This window comes from Triturus cristatus, chromosome 4_1 (genome assembly GCF_964204655.1).
Source record: "Triturus cristatus chromosome 4_1, aTriCri1.1, whole genome shotgun sequence".
Taxonomy (NCBI): domain Eukaryota; kingdom Metazoa; phylum Chordata; class Amphibia; order Caudata; family Salamandridae; genus Triturus; species Triturus cristatus.
In genome coordinates, this window is record NC_140585.1 from 1,202,633,441 (window position 1) to 1,202,652,841 (window position 19,401).

Below are 19,401 nucleotides of genomic sequence, written 5' to 3' on the forward strand. Positions count from 1 at the left end.
ACCCCGGGTCTACCCCACCAAGAGGCTCGCAACTCTCGGAGTTTGCTAATGCACTGGGAGTTGTAGACATATGGAGATGGCTTAAACCGCTACACACACATTTCACATTTCATTCTGGGGCGCATGGTAGTCAATCTCGGATAGATTACATATTCACACATGCTCATGATATTCACGCTTTCACGAGCTCGAGCCGCCTAGCCCGTGGGATTTCCGACCACTCTCCAGTCCTCGCAACTTTTGGCATACAACAGACTAGATGCCCCGATACCATTAAAATACAGCTGTGGGTCCTAAAGATACCCCAGATCAAAGAGGCTCTCCGAAAGGATACCAAACTATATTTCGCCGAGAACGTGGGCTCCGTCGATTCGGCGGTGACGATTTGGGGGAGCATTCAAAGCAGTCATAAGGGGCAGGGCGTTGTCGTTAATAGTGGGTTATAGGGCTGAACAAAATAAGAGGGTGGTTGAGCTGGAGGCAGACATTTTGAAATTGGAGGATGTGGTGGCGCGGGCCTCTAATCAAGCTGACCAATATAGCCTCACAATCAAACGACAGGATTATAGACAACTTATTTTAGAAGAAGCCACGATGCGATCCACATCTTCCCGGCACAGGATCTATGAGCAGGGTGAATGAACAGGTAAACTCCTGGTGTGGCTGGAACGCAAGAAGCAGGCTGCAAAATGGGTTTGTGCGATAGCCAGCTCAGATGGCACACTTTTCACTGACCCACAACTGATTGTTGAAACCTTTGCATCTCATTTTTAGGAAGTATATAAGGTCCCACAGACCTCTCAGGCCCCAATGTCAGCCGACTTGCTAGCAACTATTAAGGTGGTCAGCATCTTCCCACAGGGAAGGGAGGCCCTAAAGGCAGACATCACGGAGATGGAGATTCAGAAGGCCATACTGGACGTCTGGTCCGGCAAGGCGATGGGTCCAAATGAGCTTTCGGTCGAGCTTTTTAAACCCATGACAACAATATTAACTCCCCATCTGTTGAATCTATATAACGAATGTTCCGCACGGCCGCTATAGTAGGCATCCACAAACCAAACAAGCCAATAGAAGACTGCAAATCGTATCGCCCCATCTCTCTCTTAACAGCCGAGGCCAAGATCCTGACTAAAATCCTGACCAATCGAAACCTTCCTTATATCAACGACTTGGTCCACCCGGATCAGTCCAGGTTCATCCCAGGAAGAAACACGGCCCGAAATCTGCGAAGGGTGCATGGGGTCCTTGGTAGGATCAATGCTATTGAGGAAGATGCGATCCTGTTATACCTAGATGCCGCCATGGCGTTCGATACCATAGAATGGAACTTTCTCTTTGCCGTGCTAGCCCGATTGGGATTTGTTCCCAAGCTCATACGCTGGATTAGGCTCCTGTATACACAACCCATTGCGCACGTTGTCGTCAATAATCACAGCTCGGCCGCTTTCCCCCTTCACCAGGGCACGAGACAGGGTTGTCCTTTGTCTCCATTGTTATTTGCCCTAGTGTTGGAGCCACTTGCGGTTTGGGTTAGGAGAGATCCGGAGATACGGGGGATTAAATGGATGGCTGACCGTGAGGCCCGCATATCACTGTACGCGGATGATATCCTCTTATATCTGGAATCTCCAGCGCGATCTATGCGGCAGCTGCTACATATTTTTGGTGCCCACTCTGGATATAGGATAAACTGGTCAAAATCCCAACTATATGTGCTGTGGGACACTCCCCCATCGAATCCAAGGGGCTTCGAGATTCCGATGGCCATGGGAGGGTTCTGCTATCAGGGCATTTTTGTAACCCCAGACGTTGACCTCTTCTATGAACGTAACCTGCTCGGACCCCTCCAACTTTTAAAATCTGATGCCATACACTGGCCATCTCTCCCTCTTACTCTCTTAGGATGTGCATCTCTATTTAAGATGCTCACGCTTCCGCGTTTTCTTTATGTGTTACAAAACACTCCCAATCCTATTCCAGACTCTTATTTCTCCCAAATTGATAGCGTATTGCGGGGCATATTATGGGAAGACCGTACGCTACGAATCGCAATGAATAAGCTTACGATGGGCTGGTATGACGGGGGCACAGGGCTACCAGACTTAAGACTTTACTATCAGGCCTCCCAGTTAATTCCAATCAATAGATGGGTGTTCAACACAAATGACGAGCCTAATTTCCGAACAGACCGTTGGCTTATGGGAAGGGGCGGGTATAATAGGGCGCTTTACACCAATCCCCATAAACTTCATTTAACCGGACCTACGGCCCGCACGGTCGAGACTTGGCACGGGTGACTAGAAAATTGGGCTGGAATGGACACCTGACTAAGGTGACGCCATTGTGGGAGCCTGACATCCTGGGACGCCTCGGTCGATGCCCGGGATTTGCCATATGGGACACAATTGGGATATCCACGGTTGGGGACATGTGGGTTAAAGGAAAGCTGGCCTCATTCGCTGACCTCCAGACGAAGTACCAACTGGCACAATCTGGAACGTTTAGGCACTTGCAGATTAGTCATGCAATTATGTCTGCCTTGCCAAAGGACACCCCTCTCCCTGACTCTTCTCCCCTGGAGGCCATGTCACTCACTTATAAGAAATTGGTAAACAATCATGTGGATCCGATGCTGAAAGTGAGGGTGGGCTGGGAGATGGACATGGGAAGCATGGAGGATGACGACTGGTGAGACGCTCTGGCTTCCCCCAGGGACGTGGCCATTCCTATGCGCCTGCGGCTCATTCAGTTGAAAATTCTCCATCGAGTCTACTTTGACACAAATCTCCTATTTAGAATGGGTAGGCACCCTGATCCGCTTTGTCTCAGACATTGTAGCCAAGTGGGTACCTTTCTACACATATTATGGGACTGTCCCCAAATTCAGTATTATTGGGATAAGATTACCCATCAAATGGATAGGACATGTGACAAGCCTCTAAAGGTGTCTCCACAGCTCTGTCTTCTTAACATTTGGGGAGCGACTGACCTCTCCCAGGCAGAACAGAGTTGGGTATCGATGGGCTTTATAATCGCAAAACGCAACATAGCACAGAACTGGGGGGTGGACAGGCCCCGCTAGTGGGCGAATGAGCAAAAGACATGGACGCAGCCTTGGTGGCTGAGAAGACGGTGTTTAAGGGACGGGGTTGCCCCAGGAAATGGGACCATAAATGGGGGAAGTGGAATAAAAACAGGGGAGACATGTGCATATCCCCTATGGTAGAACTGCAGAGAGACCAGCAAACCTTGATGGCCCAGTTGACAGCAAAAGTGGGATCTCCTCCCCCTGACACTTAGGAGACGAAATAACGCCAGGGCTAGGTCATTCAGTATGTCAAGATATGTACTATTATACCAGAAGTCCTCCCCATTAACAACTCAAAATGAGATTGCGAGTTGTAATTGAACAGACCTAGAGTTCCCAGATGTTGAGGTCCCTAAATGAAGTCGGGACAGAACACCACTACTAAGTGGGGAAGGAGGCAACTCCTTTTGTTTTATATTCCCTCACACACCCTAGTAGTGTCATGCTTCATCATTGGGACACCTCGACGCCTACAAGTCGAGGTGGGCTCGACCATATTTCAGGGAGCTCTTAAGAAGATGTTTTTGGCCAGGGGGATAAAGATTAAAAACCCACAGCAGTTCCCAGTATCCCTTTTATTCTTGGAACTGCCAGGGGTGATAATAAAATAAAGTTAAAGGGTCAGTGGGGATATTATGGTCCTAAGACCCTATAGCCAACATGTTTCAGTCCTGCTTAGCCCCATGAAGGATGCTGGACTTTCTTCAGGGCGGAAAATAATGCCCCCTGGAATGGGTAGGGCAGAAGATTTCCCTGCACTACTGGGCATAAGGGCAACTAACGCTCCTTATCAATTCACATAGACTGATTAGTCTTATATGTCACTCCATCCCGTTTTGAGAGGGGTATCGACTCCAAGTGGAAAACTACCATCTATGGGGTAGCCCTGTAGTCAAACAGCCATCAAGGGTCCTGCCCCTCGTATCAACCTGTTCGGAGGTGGTTCCACTGCTTGAGTGTGGAACCACCTCCGAACAGGTTGATACGAGGGGCAGGACCCTTGATGGCTGTTTGACTACAGGGCTACCCCATAGATGGTAGTTTTCCACTTGGAGTCGATACCCCTCTCAAAACGGGATGGAGTGACATATAAGACTAACCAGTCTACGTGAATTGATAAGGAGCGTTAGTTGCCCTTATCCCCAGTAGTGCAGAGAAATCTTCTGCCCTACCCATTCCAGGGGGCATTATTTTCCGCCCTGAAGAAAGTCCAGCACCCTTCATGGGGCTAAGCAGGACTGAAACATGTTGGCTATAGGGTCTTAGGACCATAATATCCCCACTGACCCTTTAACTTTATTTTATTATCACCCCTGGCAGTTCCAAGAATAAAAGGGATACTGGGAACTGCTGTGGGTTTTTAATCTTTATCCCCCTGGCCAAAAACATCTTCTTAAGAGCTCCCTGAAATATGGTCGAGCCCACCTCGACTTGTAGGCGTCGAGGTGTCCCAATGATGAAGCATGACACCACTAGGGTGTGTGAGGGAATATAAAACAAAAGGAGTTGCCTCCTTCCCCACTTAGTAGTGGTGTTCTGTCCTGACTTTATTTAGGGACCTCAACATCTGGGAACTCTAGGTCTGTTCAATTACAACTCGCAATCTCATTTTGAGTTGTTAATGGGGAGTACTTCTGGTATAATAGTGTAAAACCTGGGAGGGTGTACTCCTCCCTTTAGTTCCTCTCAGCCCCCCTGTAAGTTTGGAACCCCTTCCTACTTACGTTTGTGCTTAAAATGTCAAGATATGTAACCTTTTTCTTTGACAATCTATTTTGTAAGTGGCTTGGCTTTGAACGGGGGTAGTGAACTACAACATTCCGTGTATACCTCAGATGTGAAGGTTAACCTATCAGAACCATGGGAGAGAATCGCTATTATGTTTCCTATGTATACTATGTACCGATGCAATGTTGTTGGAAAACAAATACAAAGTTTTATTAAAAAAAAGAATGCAAGTTCCAGAATTAAAATGGGACTGGCCTAATTAGTCACGCGTGGACCTAGGAAACATGGCAGCAATAAACTAGAGGCATAATAGCAGGAAGGAGTGAGAGATGGAATACATACAATTTACAATATCTGATTGAGAAGGTCACATTAGGATCAGCCTAGCTACAACAGACGAATGATAAATGACTTGCTCTCGATAGAATCAGTCCTGGTATAGCTCTGTATAATTTCCCAGAATGGCAGGTGAGCGCCTAGCACGCATGTGCTGTATACAGCCAGCCATGGCTAATAATCTTGAGCTCCACCAGCAGTGATGATGAGCGATCTCAGGGAGTGCACATTTACAGGCAGCCAGAGTAGATCTGTACATGACCTTGCTATAAGCAGGTAGATAAATAGCTTTGGGTCCATCTAGCAGCAGCAGGAGCAATCTAATGCATAAAAGGGTCCAAGGGGTCATCGGCAGCCAGCATACATGCAGGACACATTCACCCAAGGAAGTAGCTTAATGCTTGCACCAGATTCAGGTTGCTATTGTAAATTTAAGACATTTAGTATGACCCTCCTCTTAGTCAATGTCAAACAATATAATAGACTCTGAGGTAGGGTATCCCTTTACGGGGGGTATATGAGCATTAAGAACCAAACTGCAGCCTACAGCCTGATACCCACGTTCATTGTAGTGATGGTGCAGCTGGCAGCATAGGAAGATAGCTTTAATCACAAAATGGCTCATATTTCTTGGGAAAACCACCTTTACAACACTGTCTTTAGCATGCAAAGCCTTTACAGCGAACATTCTTTTATCATGCATATGCCTTTACCACGTATGGAAAGTATATGTAAAGTTAGTATATTGAGGTAAGGGTGGCTTTAGGATTTAGGGGCGGGTTTTTAATCTTCCATCCATTCATCCAATCATCCATCCATATATTCATTCCCATCATAAATAGAATGGATACATAAACTCAAAATGCTACATTAATCTATGCACCATTGTGTCTCGCTGCATGTTTTACTGCTCTGTTCGGTTATATTTTATGAACTGTTTAAGATTGATATAATAAAATCACCAATGGAAAAAACTCACCTCTGTCTCCCACGTGCCGCTTCACCCACTGCGCCATGGCGGCCACGCTCTCAGTTTTGGTCACATCCAGGATGACCGTCTGCAGCCTCTGGGAGGTGGCCTCCTGCAGCTGCTCCGCCCCCTTCGGTGTCAGGCACGCCGCCAGGACACGCAGGCCCTGCTGGTCCAGACATCGCGCCAGGAGGTTCCCAAAGCCGGAGTCACATCCAGTGATGAGGACATACTTATCCTGGAGGTTCGGTACCATCTGCCTCTCCCAGGACCAGCGGAGGAGAAAGTACAGGCCAAAAAGAGGCACCAAGTACAGCCACATCGTGCACCCTCAGCTTCTGACTGTATTAGAAACAAGTAATGGCAAACTAATAATAGTGCACTCACAACGTGCAAGTCACAGCTCACCACTGAGAAGACACACAAGGAGAGAGACAACTTCAATTATGGTTTAGCCACGGCATAGCCCTTTATCTTTATTCACACAGCATCGGTTCAGTGAGACATGAGAACCCCAGACATAATAGTCATGAGAATACAGATCAGCAAAATGGCTCAAAGATTGTACAAGCCATTTTTTTTAAACTGGTTTTATTTCCTTTTTTGAAAGGTTCAAAGATTGTACAAGCAATACAACAATTGTCTTCACTCTCCACCACAGTTCATCACTCCCTAAAGCCTAGTGCCAAAAGACCCCTATTCCCTATCCATCTCCCATGCCCTCACCCAAAGTCATCCCAGCCATTATAGGCAACCATACCATAGATGCAACTTCCCCTCCATCTCACAGGGATGGACAATACCTGCAGTTCCATACCAACACATACACTAGGGCATTACACAGAGCTATGCACCTGCCGGGGTACCTGTCACCAGGCAAATCCCCCAAAAATGTTCAACTCCAGGCATCCTCGGGTAGGACAGAAAGGTCCAGGACCACTAGCATGTACGTCCCCCCTTCTGTCTGCCCAGTGCCCACCCAAATCACCACCCCTCCATGGGGTCAGCTCAGTAAATCAGTCAACATTTTTGGGTAGCCCCCTTTTTCTGCTGCTAGCAATTCCGCCTTCCAGGAGTGGGTGGATATCTGCTCCAGTATGCTGGATGCTGGTGCCCGACGGGGAGGAATAGAGGCTGAACACTCGCATCTCAACGATTTAAAGCTCCCGTCCCAGGCACCTCTCCTAACCTCTTTGTGGCAAAACACAGAAAGGACTCTCCCCTCCCCCCCACCTTGCTCCTGCCCATGAGGCAGCTAATGGTGCCCCTCCGCTATTTGCAGAGAGCACCTGGCCATTCTTGTAATATGTTCATATTTAATACTAACAACTGTTGCGAGTATGTAGATTTGCCTTGGAAAACACAGCTGCTTAGAAATTAAAAAATTAAGACTGGCATTTTCAAGTAATGGGCACAGGGGGTGTGATTCAGAGATGGTTAAACGTACTTTTTTTGGTCAGTTTAATCTTTTTTGCTATTCACAAACAAACGATTGAACAGTAAGTTTACGACATTGGAGATTCCGCAGTCGGGGCAGAGATCTCTGCAAATACAAATATGGGACAGGCCTATCTTTTAATGTGCAAAGTTCACTTCTCCATCCCGACTGCGGAGTTTCAGTAGTTGTAAACTTACTATTGCATCATTTTTGTGAATAGCGAGAAAGAGTAAACGTACACAACAATGTAAGTTTACCTTTGTGAATTGGGCCATGGGTTTGTATGGGTCAGTTGCCCCACAGTGGCGTAACAATAGCCCCCGCAGCCCCCCACCCGCTCCAGGGGGCCCCCTCCGGCCCTGTTTACGGGCGGCGGGCCTCTAGCCTAAGAGCTTCTGACTGGGCTCGGCGTGTGGGGGCCCCCTCCATGTAGATTGCAGGGGAGCCTCAAGTTTCGTTGTGCCACTGTTGCCCAACTGACTGTTTTAACTGAAGTCATACAGGGCAGAACTACGGACATGCTTTTTACTCTAAAAATGTAACGATTCTCACAGAAAATACGCAGTACAGTCTGTCCAATCGCCCCAGAGAAAAAGTCGAACTGCACCAGAGAATAAGCCCATCTGCGCCAGAGAAATCCATAAACTATATTACTGAGCAAGCCCAACTTTGCAGAGAAAGAAGTTATCCCAACAGAGAAAGAAGTTATCCCAACAGGGAAAGAAGATATCCAATTTGTGTCCAAGATAAAAAATACCCTGCCATGTTTCTGTCTCCCTTCTTTGGTGAGGAATACTAAACATGGCAGCTGTATGATTCTTCCATATTGCTGCCACTGCCCTACTCATGTAACAAACCTTTAATGTCCTTAGATATTTAAGGCTTTTAATAGCTTTGCTTGTGCACAGTTGCCTGTTTGCCATGACATGTGTGGAGCACCTTTGAGGACCTCAGGCTCTCAAATCTCCAGTTTTGGCTTCACTAGAACCAGTGCTCTATGGACAACTGAGTGCAGTAACCAGCCAAGGAGGCTATGATCATAAGAAATACTATAAAGAGATCTGCATCCCTGCTCAAAGCTGCCATCTTGGGGGGCGTGGTCTGGCCACGTAGGAAGATGGCCGCCTAACTGTGAGGCTCTGCTCTGGGCCGGCACTCAAATGGACTGAACATCTATTTGCAGGTGTCTAAGGATGTTCTTTTGGCATTTCTGAGCAATCGGAACATTGAAGCTGTCAGCTGTGAAAATTCTGTCCTGCTAGACCATCTCTAACTGGCTTTTCTGAAGTGTGGATACATTGTGGCTTGCCAGGCCTTGCAGAATCCTAGGATCCCGGTGCTTGCGTAACCTGAACTCCCGATGACCTCACTGCTAATTGGGCTTAACTGAAGTGTTGTATTCTGAGGAAAAAACCACTCACAATTCACTGCTAATACAACAATTTAAAGAAATTCTGCTGTCTCATATTATTAAGTTGCCTTTTTAAGCATTTTTCCACAGTTCCTTTTCAAGCAAGAAACATTGTTTCAATCAGGCCCAGCAGTAATTTATGTTCTCTGGGTTAAGGTTAAGCTTTTTTCAACTGCTTCAGTGAAAAAAGAAACATTGCTTCAACACATGGCTGCCGTGCCCAGTAATAATGTATGTTTCCTGGAGCATGTGTGACTTGTATTCCTGCTGACTCCTCTGCTAAATGGACTAACAATGGAAAATTTATTTATGAAAAAAGGCAGCTTTACTTTTGGCTAAAAGTAATCGGTGTACAGACATGTGTTAAAAAAGAAAGTGAGTTGATAGCACATTATATTCACTGCTTACCTGCTAATTGGGCTACAAGTGTTGCAGGCCTCAGTCTGGATGTAATATTCCCGGTCTCATATTTTATATATGATGAATGACAACTCCACTTGAGGCTTAACAGCAATCTGCTTTTTTTTTCTCTCACATGAGGATTATTACTGAAAGAAAGTGAGGGAAATCATTGCTGCAGTGATTTTTCCAGCATTCCCTGAAAGGTTTAATGCTGTCTGCATGTACATCAATATGCATCAATGCTATTCATATAGCGCAAACTCCTCATTTATTTTTCTCCTCACAACTTAAGTATTTCTCTCATGATAATTTTCATTAAAATAAGGAGATTTTTCAGCTGCAGGTTTACTGGTTGCTTACTTTTCTAATCTACATAAAACTGCTGCGATATTTTCCTCAATGCTTTTTGACTCCAGTAGCACTTGATTATATCTTGCTTTTTGGATCGCTCTACTTGAAGGGTTGTTTGTCTGCAGTTTTAAATATTCCCCGACATTTAAAGTTAGAAGTGAATGTCTAATAACAAGAGTGGAAACACACCTTCTCATTCACTTTTATTTGCTGATGTATTAAAACAACCACGCAAGATGTCTGGAAAAAACTCCACTGCATCAACTTCTAATAAGGCACATAATACTTCCTTGGCGGTATCCAATGCTGCCATGGATCGTCTTTTCCAAGAAATTTCAACAATCAGCTGTCGGCTAACAGACATGGATATAAACATTTCATCTCTTACCTCAGAAACTAAATCAATACGAGCTGACATAGCACTATTCCATGCTAAAACAGAGGGTCTTGATCAACGTTTGACAATTGTTGAAAATAAAATTGCATCAACGCAGTCTAGAGATGAAGAACTTCTTTTTCTGCGTAGTAAGTTAGTGGATTTAGAAGACCGCAGCAGAAGAGACAATATTCGTTTTTTTGGATTTCCAGAAAAAATTGAAGGCCAGAATACCAGAGTCTTTTTGTGTGATGTACTCCCTAAATTAGTTGGCATACAGTTCGATCCACCGCTTGAGATCCAGAGAGCACATCGATTAGGTCATCCACGGCACGGTAAAGACACACGTCCAAGACCCCTTATTGCTTGTTTCCTAAGGCATGAGCAAGTTCGACAACTACTGATAGCAGCACGTACTCAGGGTTCCTACTCTTATGACGGTTATGAAATACGATTGGCAGCTGATTTTTCCCGTGACACCAATGAAAGAAGGAAAGTGTTTCTCTCCATGAGACCTCAATTGAGGAAATTAGACATTAAGTATGGTTTGTTTGATCCAGCACGCTTTCGAGTCTCTAAGAATGGGGACACCAGAGACTTCTACAATCCAGATGAATTACAACGTTTTTTGGTTGACATGACATCTCAAGACATGGACACGCAGTCTGCTCCTACCCCTGCTCCTTCTCGGAATCCTCAAGCTATTCCCACATCTGTGGATGACATGCGTCGCAATCTACATGAAACCCGTCAAAGAGGCAGAGAATTTGAACGGTCTATTCGCAGTCAAGATGATACATCTTCCGCCTTAAACACTGTCTCCACCTTAACTCAGGAACAACGTCGAGATAAGTCCCGTTCTCCTCTAAAGTCTGCCTCTAATGAGAAATAATTTTGATGTCATGGCTCCTATATAACTTATTAAGTCATAGGTTGCAGGTACTTTTGCTTATGTCTCTCTAATTGACAGATATAGATGATCTCTGTGCTGTTTTACTGGTTCAATTCTCTTGTCGTTTTGGAATGTTCTATTTATTTTCCTGTATTCATGAATAGATAGTCACAACTCTGTAGCATTTTACATATATTAGTCATCAAAATGTCTCAGTATTAACTTTTCATGCTTATCTTTTATTAGGGCTATTATTTAGGTTATGGATTTTGATTATTCACTACTATTATATTTCTTGATGATGTCCTTTATAGTGTTGCAGGGATTCTGCTTTTGCACAGAACTATGCGCAGGAGACCAGGACCTCAGAGAATTGTGGTGTACCAGAAAATCCTCCTCAGAACCCAGAACCCCTTATCCGACTAGCTTAGTATCTCATTCGTTAACCTAGATCTAGCTAGGTGGTCCCAATGTATAGACAAACCAGAACAAGCGACTTAGATATTTCTCAGGAGTGGTGGGAATCTGAAATACCTGTTCGTACTTATTTATTAGTCCACAACTGAATAATACAGACACGGTAAAGTTTAAAGAGTTTATTTTATAAACCTCGCGTCCTAAGATGCAGTACTTTGGCTAACACCAGCAGACTAACAATACAGATCAGAATCATGAACATTATTACAATACCATATATAATGAAAGGAGCAATCATACTATTAATGACAGTGGTATATGGCCACACTCCTTTCACTATAATCTAATACATTATTATTATTAGACTATTAGAAGGTCTCTTAGGCTAACAGGGGGGACCCCATACCGTATAGATCAGCTTAGTCGAATCACATCAAAGGATCAGCTCTCACAGCATGCATCAGCTCTTCTTGTTCGAATGAATGTAAAACCAAACTGTTCTGCAATATTAAAGACGCTCGTCCTTCAAACATTGGCAGCTGTATGCATGATATGTCTAACAAGTGGTACGATCAATCTAAACACAACACTCTGTACCTTCTAGTGACCCAGACGCGTTCTTTGCATGATGTACAGACCAAGGGCACATTTCACGGTTAAGAATGTATAACAACCGTTTGTTATTCTGTAGGGCAAAGACGAGTCAGCATTTTACAAAATGAACAACACATAACAACAGTGTCGTGTGCAGCGCAGCAGAAACGACAAGCTTGCTTGTTAACCATGATCTCGGTTATGCTAACTTAGTGTTGTAAATAGGGCATGGCTTAGTCCATCTCACACCCCCCCATGATCGGAGCACTAACCAATAGGGATACATTTATCAAGAAAGCAGAGTTCAAGTGACTTAGAACGGACTCAAGGACATACAAGATAAATGTAAAGTCCGATAATAAAAAAATGTTCGTTTAAAAAAATGAAAAAATATTGTGACAAAAAGTAAGCCAAATTATTGTAGAAATTTTACAATTCTGGATGCAAGCTGCATTGACAATGTCAATCAGTCAATCCATGAAGGTATATGCACCGTAAGTTGCGACTGCTTCCAAGAGGAAATCATTGGAGCGTCCCGCAAAAGTATCAGCCATCCAGTTGAGCAAGTGAAAGGAGCATACATGTTCGTCAACTATCGGAGCATCCAGCACCATGATAGGACAACTGGCAGTCTCCTCAATATAACTCCTTTCAAGGAAATCAATAGCTGCCTCTCCGATATCCCAATTTCCACGGACTCCGTGTGCCGCACCCAATGCCATAAACGCGACACCAGAACAGTCGAATTCATGAGCCACTAAGGGACACATTAGTTCATCAAAATCCGGGTCAGGCGACGCCAAGTTTGACAGGCACAAGTCCAGAGCCCATTGGAAGGGACAATCTAGGCAATGAAAAACAGGTTGCACACGTAAAAAAGGGAAACCGGAAAGACAATCCATACTTGACGCTTAATACCGCCAGTGGTAAGGTGCCATAGAAATCAAGCATCCGGCTACGAAGATGGAGCAAGCGCAGCATTCTGTCTTGCAGCTCCCGGTGTGCAGCCATAGCGAAGAGCCGAAATCAACAAAAGGATCCCAGCCACCAAAGCGAGGAGCAAGGGTAACCCTCCGAAGACACTCGAAAAAATAGAATGTAAAAATGCGGGGATCACACCAAAAACAGACTGGAAAGATGTCACGAGGCCGGAGACCACAATTTTTAAAAAATGAACAAGGCCAGTCGTAGACGAAGCATTAAAGATAGTTTGAATCAAAGTTCCAAAATGGAGGGGGAGGTCTGTATTTAAAAGAGCTTGTACCTCAGTTCGTGTGTTTGCAACATTAAGAAGAAATGTTTCACGGGATGAAGTTAACGCAACCTCCTTTTTAGACAAAAGAGCCCTTATTCTGCTCATCCTATTGAACTCTGCGTTCAAGGTTGGAATCGCTGGCCAGATGGATATATCGAGTCGGCCTTGCGGGGGTGCGAAAAGGACGTTATTACAGCAAACTACTTTTTGTGTAACAGTCACTATGTAAGGAATACCCACTAGCATCCCACAGCAAGCTTCACTATTTAAAAGCAAATAACTACCGTTGGCAAGCAGCTTAAAAGAAGACGTTATAACTGGCATTGGAATCCCCTTTAAGACACAAGCTAAATTAGGAGCGTGTATATTGCAAGCGCCATGTAATTGTATATGTCTGCAAACAACAGAGTGATCAGGAGCGGAACTACATTCTTCACCTTTTAAGTAAACTTCCTTGCCATCTCTCATGCATCTGTAAGTGAACGGAAGTGACCAAACTTCATGCAGAAATGCATCACCAAGTTGTTCGTATCTGCCGATAGCATAATGTTTCATACACGAACTAAACCTAAACAAACTGAACGGTAAAGTTACTAATCCGTGTACTAACCACACGGCTGAATTTAACTCAGCTATAGAAAAAGGTAAAGGTTCTAATTTTTCAATGTGCAGCAATGCATAAGTAGCATCTTTCATGGACATGAACTGCTGCTTGTCAGTCAAATTAAATGGAAGGAACAACGATGAAATATTCATGTAATCCCAAGGGACTTTTCCCTGCCTTTAACGTTTGCAATGTCCATGCAAACTACATAATTGAACGCAATTGATTTTGACCATGATACAAAACAGATACATCATCTTGCACAATGTCTACAACAGAAGAAACGATATTATCTAATGTATAAATTCTTGAAGACAACGTATTAATACTATTATCTATCACAGCCAATACTTTTTCCATATTGACCTGGTCAATAGCACGTAGTCTAGAAGCAGCCTCAATTTGCGACAACTTCCAAACTTCATTGTAAATAGCATAAGCCCATCGTTTAGAACTACCATTAACAGGACCCTTAATGAAATCATTCAAATCTATTTTTTCATTTAAACGTGACAAATGAAGTTTAACTGAAGTTAAGGTGGAATGTTGCAACCATGACTGACATAACTTACCTACAGAGTAGATAGTCACCGTGTGTGAAGATGTGAAACAAGGGTCAACCCTAAGTTGTGTATACCCCGGGGTCAAATCCAGAAACCGACGTTGACAGGAATCTGAGCTTGTTTGCCATACTAGCCAACCCTCAGGATTCAATGTTGAAATATTGAAGGTGCCATTGGAAACAAGCGACTGCAACCCAGTAAGGGACAGATCTGAGTGATTTTCCCAACCAGGATAAGCGCCCAGATCAGGGATCGAGGGGGAAATTAATTTTTTAGATATAGCCAATCCAAAACAGGTTCTCTGAAAAATAGATGAATTTAAAAATAAAATATGGTTAGGGATAAGACAGGCACGATGTAAAGCTTCTGTTCCATGTACCTGCCACGGTTTAGTTCCCCAAACCGATTTAAGATCGATAGTAGCTTTCCATACGTCATAACCTCCAATAGCCAATTCCTCCATAAAGGATTTGGAATATAATAATTTTGTGTGTGTCAGTCTGACTTTAGAAGAGGGTCCTCCCGCCACCTTAAAGTAAAAAGACTCAGGGTTTGACACACTAAAATCCGAAAAATATGTGAATTTTTTCAATAAAGTGGCCGAGCTGCCAGGCATAAGGACAGAACAATGTTCCCATTGGGTGTAATTAACAAAATTTGCTCTGTGTAGGAAATGTGTGCCATAATGTTGAAAACAATACTGCTCCTCATAGTTTGCAGTATTTAAATACAGATCCTCAGCATCAAATGCAGCATAATATTTTAAATCAGAAAACAGTGCTTCTATTGCTTGTACATCCCAATCATCTGAGCGGATGTATGGGTGATGTTTTGTTTAACTACATCACCCATAGAAACACGAAAAACAGTTGGCACATTAATAACTTCGGTGGGACCATGAATTTGAAAGTTCACTGCATCCCAAGCAATCCCATCACGTACAGGCCAGGCGGTGATGTTCACAAACGTCTGGTCTCTTTTCATGATGTGTGATGAGGAATGGGGGGCCAAAGTTCCATCAATTCATTGAATTGTAGAACGCTCATTCAGGTAGTGTCCATTGATAAGTCTAAAAAACACTACCACAAAGCCAATTGTCATGAATAAAAAAATACAAATCAGCACCAACCAGATGTAAGTCCAAGGTGCAACCAAAAAATGTCTCTTGAACCAGGCAAAAAATATAGAGATTTTGGAAGGGACAGTGGAAGTCAATGATTCAGTTTCAAAGGAAGACTGGGACTGGGCAAGTGTTGTTGTATTTAAAAGGGGCAAAGCAACTTCTGTAGGATAAGCATACTCAGGATCAGCGGGCAAACCACCAGCAGTAGGTGGCGGATCATTAACTGTGATCATCTCAATGGAAACTTCAGGCACGATGACAGAGGGTGGCACCACAACAGAGTTTCTCAGCATTGAAGGGCACGAAACCGAAGGTGTCATACTATGGAGAATCGGCCACCCTGTGTAGCTTGACATTTTCAATTGAAATGTACCTTTTTTCTTTGCGACCCGGAAGTGGTGGTAAAACAACTGTACGTGTACCCAATACTCCAAGCACTGGGACCGGTGCACGATAAGAGGGGCCAAACTCCTTCTTGTTCTCCACCTTCTCACGGACCAGATCACCAACTCGAGGCAGCCAGCCGACCACCGGAATCAGGAGCGCTTCTTCTGATGCAGAGGGCACGTGTTCTTTTGCCAGAGTGTCTCTTGCTTCTTGTAGATTCTGCAATACAGCACAGTGGTCATCGAGGTCAAAAGGGGCGGCAGCCGCCGCCATGTCTAGACCATCAAGGTCCGGAACAAACATTCTCACTCCAAAGAGCATCATGTAAGGGGTCCTCCCACCCAGAGACCTTCTAGGGAGATTATTAAGTGCACGTTGGACGTCATACAAGTGGGCAAGCCAGTTCCGGCCTGTACCTAACACCTTGGCTGTCAACGATTGCTTTAGGTCACGGTTCATCCGTTCCACAACACTATTGCCCTCAGGCCGGTATGGAGACGAAAATTTGACTTGGACCCCCAAACTTCTCATAGCCTCTTTGTAAGCCTTAGAGGCGAACGCCGGGCCCTGATCAGAGTGAAGGGTACCACACGCAAAACTCCCTATAAAGACACGCAATGCTTTGATGACAGTCCTGGCATCAGCACTCCTTTATGGCCACACCCACAGAAAACGTGTGCACGAATCCACTGCAACCAAGATGTACTTGTACGCAGTATCAGAGGTAAAAGGACCGCAGTGATCTAAATAAACACACGCTAGTGGTTGATTAGATATATGCAGCTGCGTTGGAGGTGGACGCGCAACAGAAGAAGGTTTGATCTGCTGGCAAATGTCACAATCAAGTACATAGGCCCGCGCTTGTTTATACAAACCGTACCACCAGTAACGTTGCTGCAAAAGAGAAACAGTCGCTGACACTCCAGCGTGCGCAGACGCAACACCTTCGTGAGCAGCTGTTATCAGATTTGGTCTGCAGTCCGCGTTGGGAATCAATCTATCACCAACGTCGTTAATCCTCACTAACGGGACGTTATCAGGACTTAAGTGATAATGGTATCGAGAAGGGAAACCTCTAGGGAAGTTTTTCCCTGTCTCTGTTGCCGCAATAGCTGCTAAGATGTCTGCATCTATCTTTGATTTTGATCTTGTAACTGCTGCTACTAAATATGTTGCCACTGCTGTTTTAGCTGCCTCGTCAGCCAAACTGTTACCGACAGCATGGACACCAACTCTTTGGTGACCCAGAGTGTGAATTACATCCACAAGTGGCAAACTCCCTTTGAGTTCTGACACTCGAGCCCAAATTGTCTTATGCTTTACTGAGCAACCTTTGGAGTCACGAAAACCATTCATAATCCAAAAAAGTATATTGTCGTTGTAAGATTGAACACAGTAGTAAGAGTCACTCACTATAAGAGTAGTGACTCGGTGATCAGCAAACTCAAGTGCAAGCACCAGAGCACGTAGCTCCGCCAGTTGCGCGGTACAATCACCCAATGACTGCGTATGCACTGCATCAGATTTGAACTCTCCATTCACGAAAGTACCGACTACAATTGCGCAAGCCGCTGAATAAGCGTGCCTTGATCCAGTTGCGGGTTACGCCGAACCGTCAGTGTATATGACACAATGGTATTCCTCGATAGGGCGCAACGACTGTGGAGCTGGATGAACGAATTCATACTCCAAACTCTCTTGAGTCTGCAACGCTGCGTCAAAGATGTATTCGACGTCAGGCGAAGCCAAGGAGGTCGCCAATTGTATCCACCTCAGATGCAAAGCCTTAGAATTTGGTACACTAGCTTTAGTGACTGCTTCGAGAGCAGGAAACGGTGTTACCACACCAGCATGCGCTTTCCTTGCGATAGCGCTCGTTCTTTCAGGATCGCCATCTGAACTGCTGTCAAAACTTTTTCAACAGTGGAAAATCGCAGCTCAGCCGAAGTGTACAGATGAGATTTGTAAGCAATGGGGACTGTGTCACCCTCATTGAACGTTAAGTACGTGAAACCTTCCGCGCCTGGAACAATTCTAATGACCAGGTTGGTGTGATTGTCACAAGTTTTGAGATATTTAGCTGTAAGAAGATCAGTTTGCAAAGTATATAATGCCAACGAGTGCTCTGGCAGCCAGCAAGATCTGGTATAAGTTGGTTGTATCAAGGCATAAAGTGTCTTGATACGCTGGGCATAATCAGGAATGTAGGATCGACCGAAATTCAGAAAACCCAGCAAGGATTGTAATTTTTTCAGTGTCGTAGGGATACGAAGGTTTGCGCATTTCTCAAGGAACTGCGGTGCCAAGCCTCGACCTCATTATTGAGTTCGTACCCCAAGAACAACACTGTAAATTCAGCAATGTGCGACTTCTTAAAGTTAAACTTGTAACCGAAGTCTGCAAACATAGTCACTATGTTATCCACATGAGCAAGGTGTGGAAGCAACTCGTCGTCTGTCAGATAGATGTCCTCGACATACGAGTATGCTTCCGGGTCTACCATCTCTAAGAGAGAGACCACGCGAGCGGCAAAAACTCCAGGGCTGTTCTTATAGCCCATCGGGAGCCTCTTGAACAATTTTTGTTTACCACCCGAGGTAAATGCTGTCCACTCATAACTGAGAGGGGACAGATTATGGCAATAAAAGCCATTGGATAAGTCGAGCGTAGTTTTGAAACGTTTTCTCACAAGACTATCTACGAGAGCCGAACTATGAGTATTCTGTACCGCACACGTCCGGCAATGTGAGCCTCAGATTCACACTAAGGGCGACGTCCGAAGACTTTCTCTTCAATCGTTACGAATCAGAGATTGCTTAACACACTTGGACCATTTGGATATACGCAAGACTTTAGTGGACGTTGCAAGAAACAGAACCCCTTGTGGGTTGGAAGTATCACCACAATATAAAGAAATACACACAAAGAACATAGGATTTCTCGGTGCTGAGACAGAATATTGACGCTGAAATATTGAATTGCTTGAATATCGAGTGAAGAATATTGATGGTGTAAAATATCAAGCCCTGACGAAGTTCCCTTTGGAACGAAATGCGTTGGCTGATGTCCAAATTTTAAAGTAAAAAATAAAGAATATATTTCAAGCATTCAATTCATCACTTTTTAATTTCCAATACTTTATTGAATTTTTTTCCAATAAATAAATGATCAGCATAACATGGTTGGAAAGACATATTGATGAAACAAACAACCCAATGTTACATGAGAGCATAATCATAACATTTTACCCAAATTCAATAATGAATAGTCCAAACCATATACAATCAATGATAAAAGAGAAAAAAGAAGGAAGAAAGGAAAAGAAAGAAGAAGAGAAGAAGAGAATAGAAAAATCCTATACATCTAATCATTAGGAAAGCAACCTAGATAAAGATACGAGTACCATATACCAATATTGGTGATGAAGATTTCCTGTAGGCACAGGAAACTATAATAAACACGC

General features: G+C 44.2%; 1 protein-coding gene across 1 annotated transcript in view; it reads right to left on the reverse strand.

Moving 5' to 3' along the window:
• LOC146856388 (17-beta-hydroxysteroid dehydrogenase type 6-like) overlaps positions 1-19,401 on the reverse strand; it is a 102,907-nt gene that overhangs the window by 67,708 nt on the left and 15,798 nt on the right. Inside the window, exon 2 of the mRNA XM_085654515.1 lies at positions 6,135-6,467. Coding sequence (XP_085510641.1) covers positions 6,135-6,447 — 313 coding nt within the window. The 5' untranslated portion in view covers positions 6,448-6,467. The remainder of the gene's footprint in view (positions 1-6,134; positions 6,468-19,401) is intronic.